The sequence below is a fragment of the Coloeus monedula genome (genome assembly GCF_965178545.1).
Source record: "Coloeus monedula genome assembly, chromosome: 4".
NCBI lineage: Eukaryota > Metazoa > Chordata > Aves > Passeriformes > Corvidae > Coloeus > Coloeus monedula.
In genome coordinates, this window is record NC_138784.1 from 67471722 (window position 1) to 67484679 (window position 12958).

General features: G+C 36.9%; 1 protein-coding gene across 1 annotated transcript in view; it reads right to left on the minus strand.

The window, feature by feature from the left end:
• Positions 1–12958, minus strand: part of SEMA3E (semaphorin 3E) — a gene marked incomplete at its 3' end in the record, with an annotated part of 131532 nt that overhangs the window by 4809 nt on the left and 113765 nt on the right. The window contains exons 12-15 of the mRNA XM_082280620.1: positions 11654–11876; positions 8950–9041; positions 7736–7777; positions 4455–4621 (exon numbers count right to left, since the gene is read on the minus strand). Coding sequence (XP_082136746.1) covers positions 4455–4621; positions 7736–7777; positions 8950–9041; positions 11654–11876 — 524 coding nt within the window. The remainder of the gene's footprint in view (positions 1–4454; positions 4622–7735; positions 7778–8949; positions 9042–11653; positions 11877–12958) is intronic.

Below are 12958 nucleotides of genomic sequence, written 5' to 3' on the forward strand. Positions count from 1 at the left end.
TTATACCATCTAAAGGCCTTGTCCATTGATGTTACTCATTTCATTTCTAACCTGGCAGTAGACAGTGATTATTTTCTGAGTTGTGTTATCCATATGGACTCCTGATCCAGTGCTCTTGGTGGACCAAGATCACAGCTTTAACCTCCACTGATATTCAGTGAAGAACCAGTGGTTTTTACACTGTTTTTCCAGGGGAATCTGGAAATTCCGTGAGGAGTGCATTGGGATTTTAGGGAGCAATGCTAACAATACTTGCATCCTATTAAAGAAAAACAGAGATTCTGATGTAGCAACTGGGCCTTATTCTGCCCTGGGAGCTCTCTTTGCAACGTGTAGGTCAGTGCTGGTAAATGCTGTCACCAGGTTTGCAGGTCTGTGTATGTAGATTACTCAGAAGAGATATCCTCCTACACAAATATACATAAACACTATAGGATATGCATTAGCCTTTAAAAAAACAAACAAGACAGCCCTGCTTCTGTCAGGTCCAACAGCCCTATCTAGCAGGAACAGGACAGGTAGTAGGCAGGTTCTATTTATTTATCAGTTCCTTAAGATAATTGTAAAGCTAAAAAAGTCCTGGTTCTGTAAGACAGGGTTATTTCTCCAGTTTTCAGAATCATTAAAGAAAAAGAAACGTTTGTTTCGTGGAATTTTACTGTTGTGACTGTGAACACTGGGGAAGTTACCAGTTACCAGTGCCTTCACTTGCTATTTTCTTGAATAGAAGGAAAGAATGGGGAGAGGTTCTGAAAGAGAGGGAGATGCTGGAGATAAACTCATTTCACAAATACTGACAGAAGCCTGATTTTTTTTTAAATTTTTTCTTAGAAATTATTTTACTCGGAATTCTGTGAATAATAGAGTATCAGACAATCCCTGAGATAAATTACAGAACAATTTTTAGTGATTAATAAATGTACTGAATGTACGGAAGTATCTTTGCAATCTATAATTTCATTAATTTAGATTCCAGCCCTTAACCCTGTGCTTTTAGGAAGATAAGTAAAAACGATCTGCAAGATAGAAATACAGTCATCACCATCGTCATCGTCATCATCACCATAATTTTCATTTTTCTTTATAATTTCCCAGGAATGCATGAGGCAAAATCAAAATGTCTAGGGAAATAAAGGCACCGCTGTGGTTTGCATAAATGTATCAGTAGACTGCATGCTTGTTGGTGGAGTGGGTGATGGGGAAGGAAGCCAGAGAGGGAGAGGAGGCAGGGGAGTGACTGTCAGCTTCTAAAAATTAGCTAAAGTATCACACTAGACCTACCCAAGATCAAAGACATTTTAAAATTACTTCAGACCTTTTTCAGCCTGCATGGTGAGCTGGCACAGCAAAGAATCTCACCTTTAGAATTTAGTGCTTGTTCAGATAAAAATTTAACCTGCCTAAATCAGGTTGTAGAACTAATAGTGAACTAAATCATTTAAGTCCTGGATCTCTGCTTTCTCAAGTGCACTTCATGAAATTTGAATGCAATAGAAATCCCTTCTGCTATCTGAGGTATTTGCAATATGCAGGAGCCATACACCTGTAATTACCACGGAACTGTAGTGTGCTGTGCTGCCAGCATCAATATATGGGATTTTGAGCTCAGTTTTTATTTTTCCTTAATTAAATCCTACATTTAATTAGTTATCCAGGCTATGCATGTACAAGGAATTACAGACTTTCAGAATTTAAAAAATTATTACCAGATGCCAAGCAGAGGGTTTTTGTATTTATGCTTCACTTCTCTCTAAATCCGTTACATGCCTTAGTTTACAGATTTCTCTTTAATGTTTCTCTAAACACTTGTTATACCCCGGAGGCATCAGGATCTAAAGCAGACAGCATTTGGATCAAAGTGGGGAGGACACGTTGTACATCCCTGCCCCAATTCAACTCTTTACCAGTAGGACTGGAACTAAAAAGAGAGCTTTGAGCAGTGCCCTTACTCACTAGCAGTACTGGTCTTACAAATCAAAAGTCCACCTGAACTTACAGCATGAGGGCCACATTTGAGCAGACAGAAGTGGTATTAAGGCCAGCTCAAGTGTGTTGCAATGTAAGGCACAACTCCATGACTTCAGTGAAGGGAGGGATATCAGGAACAGGAGAAACAAGTGTTCTTCAATGCCCCTTACACTCACATTACTTATATCACCATGTACAGCTCTAGCAGAAATCTGGAGCCCTGAGACAAGGCCAGACTAAGAAATGAATGTTCTGGGATGTGGCATTAATTCTGTCTGGAGCCCAAGGAAGCCATGGCAGGGTTATCAACTGCTCAGTGCCACTTGGTATCAGAAAACTCCATGCTGTCTACTGGGATCTGACTTTTCCCGTAGTACTCTTCACCTGGTACGTGACGAGAAAACAACCTAAAACAACTTCTATACACATGTCCCTAGTACCTGTCCCTGCCTCTCCATGTACCACACAGTTAGTGTAAGGTCTTAAATTTAAAATGTTCTGAGCTTCAGCTGTGACCTAAAGTGAACAAGGCAAATGCCATTCATGCCTCTCAACACTTGCTGGCTGTTCCCCAAACTCCTATATGTAAAACAAGTTTTGCAGACTTTGAGAACATTCAATTGAGTGCAAATCCCTTCTCCAGTGCTACAGTGCTTATCTTAAGAGAAGGAAGGAGATAACAGCAGTATTTTCTTCTTTTAGAGGCTGACCTGCTGAATGTTGGGGAGGTAAGGCATAGGAAGGTGCCTGGGGTGCTGCCCATATCACTCCACCCTGGATAAATGTGTTTTCAGGGAACTTAAAGGCTGCTACTCTGGAAATTGTCTTAGTTGAGAAACATGTACAACAAAGTTCAGTGAGTTTCTCTTATCTTTTCTTAGACAGCAAGTAGCCTGCACAACATAAATGGTGATACTGCTAGCAAGTTAAAGGCTGTTGGGAAATTTTTAACCTCCCCTTCCTTTCCAAATGCCTTTTACATCATTAGATGAGTAACCCATATGCTTTATCATTATGATAATCCAATTTCTACTTCTACTGTAGGACATTCATCTCCCTGGCCCACTATATAGCTGCTCATCTTTCTTAATCTGGGTCCTGAAAATTTTAACCAGACTCATCTCACCCTGAGCAGTCAACCAGAGCCCACTGCTTCCCTTCAGGTCTATTCACAAAAGGCACAAGAAAATTTTGCAATCCTGCTTGCAAAAGCAGTTCAGGTTTCCTGCTTGGTTTAACCTGTGCCTTAGTGCAGTAAATCCAAGAGATTCTTAATTATGCTGAGTCACAGACTGTGTTTCTCATTTGTATTTTTAAATGTGCCTTATCCAAAAAATGATGTTACCAAAGGTAACGACTGTATTAATTATCTTTTGTAAAACTCTATGGAAATGTCTGTTATGCCTGATAATAGTCCGCCTGCATTTGTTTGAGTGCATCCAGGTTCATGGAAAGATAAGATGTGCAGGATAAAATAAAAAAATACAAAGCCCCACCTTCCTGATTTTCTTTAGGAAACAATAATACATTTGGGATAATATGACTTGGTTGGGACTGAACCACCTCCACCAGTTTTGAAAACTCTCTCTGGAATTTATAAAATTTGTTCTTGTAGTCCTTTTAGGTCTAATATAAATAGGCATGTATTTTTAGAACCAGTTATTGCAAAAAAAAAAGGCACAGAAAGGTTTTCAATTGCACATTAGCAAAATTTTGCTGACTCAGGTAAGAAATTGCTCTCTCTAGGTTGCAAAGGTGACTAATTTTATGAAAAGGTCTGGATTAAAACACACATGTTCTAGATACTTGATCTGTGTAGCTGAATTGCAGAACCTGGATTTGAGAGGGAAGGGAGGACAACAGGTCCCAGGGAAATCATTGAATGAAAATGTAAAGGTCAAGAACCACCCAGTGAAGGGTGGTACCAAGAAAGAGTCTCCAAAAGGAAGAATTAAAGCACCCAGATCAGGTTTTTGATTTGAACTGGCCTCTAGAGTAACTTGCCTTTCCATCCACTGCAGAAAACCTAAACCAAACCTTAGCTTTTGCAGAAATTCTGATTTGATTTTGGCTGGTAAAGGTATATTACTATTAACAAAGATTCTTTGCTTTTTTTTCAGAAATTCTGTTGTATATGTTATTGCAGTCTAATATCCTTGCTGTGTAATACTACCAAACTAGGTCTCTGATGTTCAAAGACTTGAAAAGATTCTTAAGGAAATTAAGGTTTACAGTGTAATACAAATAATTACAAAATGACTTAGCTTTAGTCATAAATATATTCCTGGTACAGCATTTTATGCCATCCTGTGAATTTGGTTCCTTGCAATCCCCTAAGGTTATGCTGATAAATTAGCAGCTGACATCTCACTGTTTGGTTATGTCTGAGGGGGAGATACGAAGTTGCAGAATACTTTGTGTTGCAGTAGAAACTGTAGACGCAGACGTTTTGCAAAAAGCGTATCAGAAAAAGCACCAGCTCTCACCTCTTTGCCTGCACTCCTGTGGGGAAGTATCGCGAGCAGGCGATCCCATCCCAGGCGCAGTAGGGATCCCGAGCGAGGCAGCAGTCGGCGCAGGCTGTGCCGTACATGTCACACTGGTGGAACTTCACTTGAGCTATGACTGACTCGGATCCCACGTAGAGCTGTTGCTGCAAGAAATACACCACATAGGATTGCTAGAATGTCCACTGAAACTTCTCTTCCCAATGCAGTTATTAATTAATCGTTGCTTGCCGGTTGCGCATCCAACCTGTGACCTGAGGGAGGCAGAGTTACTCTGTAGGAAAATATCTGATTACAGATTAAGCTCTCCTACTGAAGGACAGGGAAACAGAAAGAAGGTAAAATGAAAGTTTATTTTGTCATTTCCTCGCTTCTGAAGTTTCAGCTTTGTGTTTGAATAGGCAAGGGTTTATATTTCCTTTTCTTCGTCAAGATGTTTTCCAATGCCTCCCTCTTTACACTTGTCTGTCACTTAACTGATCTGCAAAAGTCCCCAGCTTGACATAAAAGACGTTAAAAAAAGAAATTCAGATAGGCAAGGGTTATAAGCAAACTCAATTTTAAAATGGGACTTTTTAAGTAAATATAACTCTTGATGTGCCCACTTAGAACATGATCAGTATTTACATGCACAGTAGTGCTATGATTTGTATTATCCCTCAGTGCACAGGAGATAAATAGATAGATAGATAGATAGATAGATAGATAGATATTTAATTGTTTTCCTGTTGTTGTGCAGTCTTTCCTTACAAATTAACTGATCACTATCTACTTCTTTAATGTTTATTTGCAGAGTTTGGGTGGGGTTTTTTTCAGCATTAACATTGACTGAATCTTTTAAGTTCACATAGATGTCTTTTTCAAATCAAATGACAGATAAACAATCTTATTCTTCAGATGCTAGCACAATAATTTCAGAAGAGAATACCTTGAATTTACAGGAATTTGAGAAAAAAGTCTTGTTGCTGATGAATGTAATTTTCTGAACACAGAAGTATTCACTGTGCACTGCAATAGAAACTGCTTATGCACAGCTCACTTCCACAGTTTTACCAGTCAGAAAAAAGATTCCTAAGCTGTGCTCATCCTAATGGCCAAATTTAGTCATAATTCCTACTCTTCAACCAAGATTTCAAAATCTGGTATTTGAAAATTACTTAAAGATGGAAAATACTGACATCTCATTTAGTCTATCACAAAATAAAGATTTTAATCCAGGTAGTCCATTCTTGTTTCTTATTATACCTCTCATATCTCTTTAGATCACAGAAATTTAACTTTCAGAGATGCCATGGGAAGAAATTAGGAGAGGCTGTTAACAGCAGTGCTTGAAGAATTTTTCTGGTGAGATAAACCAGACGATAGTAGCAGGAACTCAATCTGCCAACTGGAATGAAGAAAAAACCTAGGATACTTGTTTGAGGGGAATTCTTTGTCTGCAAGCACTGCAGTGTGATTGTCCCAGAAGGCATGAACAACACTTTCAATGAGACATACGAGATGAGATTTTCTCTTTTATCTTTTAGCAGGGGTAAAGACTTCTTTAAGTCTTGGTAAATCATAGGAGGGAAAAGAAGCATCTGATATCTAGCCAACTAAACATCAAAGAACATTCTTTCCCAGTCTCTGCAGATAACTAGCTCAGCCCTGAAATCTGATATTTTATGTACCATGACTTGGTGAAGACTGGTCAGTGTTATAAGGATATGGAGACATAGGTAGCAAGGAGGTCTCCACAGGCTCAGTAACTCCAAGTTCAAAAGAGATCAGTGAAGATGCTTGAGGTACATAATTTTTTTCTCATCTACTCAACTAGTTATATTCCTGCTGATTTTAAAGACAAAATTACTTGGTACCAACTCTGTCCTTAACACTTATTCCAACATTTAATTGTCCTCAGTATCAAAAATCTGTATCCTAATTCAAGAATAAATTTATCTACATTCAAGAAGCTGGTCTTGGATATTTAATCTGATACTGCTTTGCCACTGATGTTTAAGAATCCTCATACATGCCATTTACTTCACACAGTAAAACATTTATATATGACTCTCCTGTTCTCTCTCTGTCTTCTCTTTGATATTTTGAAAAAAATTAAGCTACTTTTACTTCTCACAAGGAGTTTTACTCTTCAACTGCTGGATTGCTTTGGTGTCTTTTTTAAAGTTCTCTCCAGATTTTCCAGATATACCTTGAATTAGTAGTTAGCAGCCCTCTTGGGAGCTGAATATAATGGAGGAATGCTACTTCAAATTTTATGATATGTCCTTTTTACTCTTCCAACACAACCCTTTAACCATGACAATTCATTGAGAGTTAAAGGTAAGGCAAACATCTGAAATGACAGAGAGCCTTTCTCCAGATAATCTCTTAGGTGCAGTGTTAGACAATCTAGTCTCCAGAGCTGCTGTCACAGTCCATGAGGAAAGATTGATGTAGGAAATAATTCAAAATATTTAGACCCAAATCCTCCTCTGAATTAGCATCACAGAACTTTGACTTTCTGCATTACCTATGAGAAGAATGCAAGTTGATTAGACACCAAGACTAAAATAACCTTTTGAGGCACTCTCACACCTCCTAAAACTGCAGTTTTCATTCTTTGTTATGTGTGTTTCACTGTGTTTATGCGCACCTACATTGCACTGGATGTCTAAAATCACTGCTGGACATGTTTAACATTAAGACATAACTGTCCTCAGATGTTTATAATGGCTCCATGCTGAGACGATACGATGATATGATAAGGATAAGAATCTAACCACAAGAGTAATAAATTGGCTGTTGATATCAGAAGATACTTGCAGAAACTCAAAAAGGACTCAGATCCAAACAGCCTTATAGGGCAACTGAATATGTGGGAGAGCCAGCAAGGCTCTTTTTGCACTGATATCCCCACGGGGCTGAAGTCTGCCTGCATTTATCAAAAAAGAACTTTTCTGTGAATTGCTATATCCATCCACCAAGCTAATCCCTAGTATGACAGTAATTTATGAAACAGATTAGTTTTTACTTCCGTTGATATGCATGATATTGTGAACTAAGGATATTTAACATTAGAACTGAAAAACATAAATGCATTATAAAGAAACAGAACATATAACCAAGAGTTTGTTACCAAAGGATTACATGTATCCAACCAGATCTCATTATAGATGATGTACATCTGCCTATGTATCTATGCATCTACCTCTGTGAAGTTTACAGCTTTATTGCATTTGAGTCACAATTGTCACATTTCAAACTTGTAAAATACTTACCCTTTTTGAAGAGATTTCCATAGAAATAATAGGAACTGGCATCTAAAAAAACAGGAAATACTTGCTTGGTTAGAAAAAAGAGTATCTTTTTGCTATGGAAATAAATCAGGTAAAATAGGATTGATATTTACTTATTGCATTCAGCTTTGCTAAATACTTTGACTTTCTTTAAGAAAGATATGAGGAAATTGTGACTTTCAGAAGTATTGTTTTAAAACAGTTTATTTAGAAACAACCAGCCAACACTTAATCCAGGATTATCAGAGCTACAGGAACACTACAATTTCCCTGTCAAACATGACATTAGCTCTTGCCACCACTGAATCTCTTTTGTCCTGCTTGAGAGTGATAAGTGGAGTGTTTTTTATAACAAAACATTCATTGAAGATAAGATAAAAATAGCAGGAATTCCTTCTTTTACTTTGTCCTCACTACCCTCTGCTCAGATTGCTTGGAGCAATACATAGCCCCTCATAGTTCAGTTGAAAAGTAGCTTAATCAAGAAGAGCAAATTCTGTGATTTTCCCCCCAGGCAACAAGTCAATAGTTACACTGCCTAAATTCACGTACCAGGTTTAAATGTCTAACTTTAGACATTAGATTTTCCCATTGGTTTGAAGCAGGTTAGCATCCTGCTTGATGTGGCATGATGAGAATGCTCAGTAAGAGAATTTTATAATATTAGCTTTGTCACGTGCCAAGCACTGAGCTTTAGACATTGGTTATTTTTAGCAGAATGGCGTTCTGCCTCACTAGGGCCCAGGTTTGCCCACTGCAGAGACAGATTAACTGATTCACTCTTTCTGAGGATTGGGCTTTTTATATTTGGACCTCATTTAAGTTTCCAAGATTGCATTAAAAGTGTATAACTGCACATTTTTATGTGTGCAGTTATACTCTTTTAATTACTTAACTGGATATGAGGGAGAATTAAACAAAATTCAGTAAGTTTCTAATTAAAAGTTGCACTACAATGTCCAAGTACATAAATAGAAAGGCAGTAGTTGTGATTTGCTTCAACATGCTTTGGTACTTGGGCCATTAGAAAAACTTCATTTGAAAATGAAGGTTTCTGTCATAAAATTGCTAGATATTTAGAAAATTTCTTGCACACAGGTATTATATATTTCACTATCCTCAGACTTTTTTTAGATATTTTAATTCTGCAGAAAATTCAAGACTTGTGTATATACTTCGTATACAGCACAGTTCACCTTGAATACTTGCAGCTCTTCAAGAATCACTTCTTCCATTGATTCTGTCTCTTGATTGTAAATTGTTATGACTTTCAGCACAATACCATTATCTGAATATAAATTTAAAACAAAACAAAAGTAAAGGTTATGATTGGTTGAAACATTTATATGGCCTTCAAATACCTGAAATGACTACTTCAAATTGATAAGGGATTGAAATGTATAAATATGAAAAGATAGTTACATATTGCTTTCACTAATGAGGATTCTTACTCTTAGAAAATGTAATATTTGACAATTTGTCCCCCTCAAATGAGTCAACTTAGACATTTGTAAGAGACATAATTAATTGTATTTTTCAAACACTGGGTCATAACCTCTTGTGAATAGCAAAAGGATCACAGAGAGTGACCATACTTCAGAAAAAGAAATGGGAGTAGGTGGAAGCCTAGTGCATTGAAGCAAGCAAGTGTAAAGTAGCTTTAATTATAGGACCTAAGTGTTTACACTAGATAGGAAACTACTAATATCCTTAATTGCTGACAGCAGCTCCATTCACCCAGGCAAGAGTACAAAAACCTTCAGAGGTTCATAGTGCACAATTCTCACCCTCCTCTAAGGAAACACTGAGCTGCTGTTGAGCTGAAGGTGTTAGTCAAAGGGAGATGAACTAAAATATAAGATGCACATTCAAAAAGACCAAGGCACATTGGATTTAGATTTATCAATCTCTCTGTCACTGCAACTCTTGCAGGAAATTAAAACACACAAATAACATCTGGTCTTCCACCACTTTGGTTTTTCCTTGCGGGCAATTAATAGGAAAGCCTTGCTGTCCTTAATCTGAAAATCTGTCATCAACAATGGCAAATATCACTTCCTTTCTTCTCTTACTTTCAGTCATCTTTCATTTACACGGGAAATATTAAGCAGGGAAGCACTGGGGAAAATGTACAGCAAAAGATCAAAAGGCTGAAACAAAAAGAGGAACCATTAAACTGGGGTCATACACCATTTTTCAAAGAGAATATGTAATCAAAGGCAACCATTTTGTAGTAGAACAGGGAAAAAATTTGTATTCCAAGCTCTGATTTTTATAAGTCTCTCTTCAAATCCTGCTGACAGACATGTAAAAGCTCTGATGTTCAGGCTTTGCCTTTGATGAACCTTTCTAACCTGCACTGCTACCCTAAGGAAACTTTCTCAACTTTAAGATGCTGCTTACTTATGTTACACAACAGGTGTTGGACTGGGATTAAAAAAGATATATCAACCCTTTCTTAACATTATATTGTCCAAAGAAGCCATGAGTTTTCTGATGGGAGCTTTGCTGGAATAGTGATTGCAGGTTTCATTTCAGAGTTTCTAAAACCCAAATTCTTTTGCTGGAATTTCATATCACCTGAGATCAGACAGCTTGAGAACACTTGGCAGCTGTTGGGGGCCAATCTTGCACAGGTCTAAAGCACACACTTAAGCCCCTTTGGATTCAACTTTGATGAACAGAAGACTTGTGTACAAGAATATCTGATGCAGTTTCAATCAGAAATTCAAGGAGAAAATATAAAGAATGTACACTGTACAATCTGCTGTACAGAAATAAGTGACACATTGTACAGGGTTTTACAGACCACAGTAAGTCCTTTACCCAGATCATACTGAGGCCATTCAAAACCTTAGAAAACAAAACTAATATAAATAAGACTTTGCTATTCTATGAACATGCTTTTTTAGAATGTTCTCAACACTGAAATGTACTTATCAGAGGAATTTCATTAGTAAAAATAATTCACTGCAACTTCTTTCCTAGACAAAATGGTCAAAATGGTTTGTGATACCACTCCTGTTGTTACACTGATTAAATGTGAATGTAAGAATCCCTGGTTTTTTTTCCCAGACAGATTAGATGTGACTTAAGTCTTGTCTAGGTCCAGCATTTCCTCTTGTTTTATTATTTTGTTTTTTATTTTTCAAATACCATTAGGGTATTTATTTTTTCTCTGCTTTCTTAGACTTAGTGCAGCTGTATGTTATATTTTGCCTTTATTGTGTTTGTTAGGAAGATGTTTAAAAATTCTTGTTAAACAAGCTCTCTATATTTTAATAAAATGGCACAGAAGAAAGACAAGAAAACTTGGCAGGAAATTCTAACAGTTTTGGGTTTTTTAAAATTGGGCATTTCCTCCTTCCTTGCTTGAGCTGTGTTTTAACCCAAATCTGGAAGCTGGCAGGTTTTTTTTTAATGGTATCAGCTAGACTTGTTGTCTTCAGAACTGAGGAAGAGAAACTGTGGAATAAAGCCAATAACTAGAACTGATATTTTTAGAAATCATATCACCTTTGTTTTTCTCAGGTCTCCAAGTCTCAGCTCAGCTACATCACTGTGTTCTGAAGTTTAAAAAATAAGGCTGGTTGTCCTGCAATTTTTTTTAATGTTCTTTTTTGAAAAGAAAAGAAATTAAAATGGAATCCTATAGTTGTTTATCTTGCTAGTCTTTAAAGGTATCCCTGCAATTACTTTCCTATATAATGTTAGCATCACAATGAAGCACATGTCTAGAATGACTAACATCCTCTGTAAGGTGAAGACTGGCACAGGCATGAAAGGAAAAATTTTTAAAAAGGAATGTTGTATTGATTTGCTTCATCCTGGAGAAAAAAACCAACAAAACAACTTACTAAATTGTAAATGTAAAAATTCTTTCTTGTTTTCTGTATTTACCTGTGCCAATGAACAAAACATCATATTGCCCATCTTCAGCTTCCACTCTGTCCACTGCTATTTGTTTAAGATTGTACTTTCCATCTGTTTTAACTAGTATTGGTTTCTTATGAACAGGCATGATGGGCTGATACATCAGTGGATGACTCCTGGCAAAATGGACAGCTTCATCAGGATAGTCTTTAGTGGTAGTGTACAGCCCACCGTTCACCTTGCTGGCACACTGCAAAAACATAGAACACAGATTATCCTGAAGGTTTGCCCAAGAAATTGTCAGAAGAGGGTCTTGTTTTTAGGCATAAAGACAAGTCTACAGAAAACCAAGCGCAGAAGACCCCAGTGAGAATTGGGACAGTGAACTCTGTACTTTATGCATGTGTGGATTATTAATCATGAGAAGAAAGGAAATGCTGAACAGTGCCTTGACACTGTCATGTTTAGAACGAAGTTCCTCCCTTTTGGCATACTAAGAGCAGAATAAAGAGTAACACTTCTAGATTTTGACAAAAGCCATAGTGCTTATGTCTTCCCCAAATTCATATTGAAGATGTAATCGAAATGGCCATTGACATAGTGAGAAGAAAAGAGTTTTCTATCCCAGTACAGAAACAGCCATGCAAAATCAGCAGAACACTAATGCTTGAAATCAATCTCTAGTCTTATTATTTTTTGATTGCAAAATATATTACCATAAGAAACTAAACACACTCAAAAATTATGCCATCAGCAACAGTAATTCTTGATTTTAGGCATTCTAATAGTATTATGTTTGATTCTAATTCCTGACTCTAGATGACAGTATTATATATCACAGTTTAGCTTCAAATACCAATGTTTGCATTGATCAATCTACCAGTTTGCAAAGCAAATAAACTTTATGTCAATGACTGATTAAAAGAGGCTTACTCCTTCAGTCAAATATGCAATTAGAGATAATTTAATGCATTAAAGAGAGAAGTTAATTTTAGGATGCTTTGTGAGTGAGATAGTGTTTCCCAACTGAACATAGATCCTACATTTCCAATTTGCTTCATGATGTCTAATTGAAACCAGTTATGATCAAGCTGGAAATATCTCAGTAACCATTTACTTTCTGCAAATATTCATAAGACAGTGCGGTTTTAAGAAGCATTTCAAGCAAAGCCACAGTAGCAGCCTTTCTCTATTTAAATTGGATTTTTCGATCAATAAAACGAAATAAAATACTCCTTATGTTTACTGAAAACAGTAATTTTAAACTTGTGGTCAGCTGTAATCGACAATAACAAACTCCTGCACTTGTCAGCTGGGGCAATGTTTGTTTCC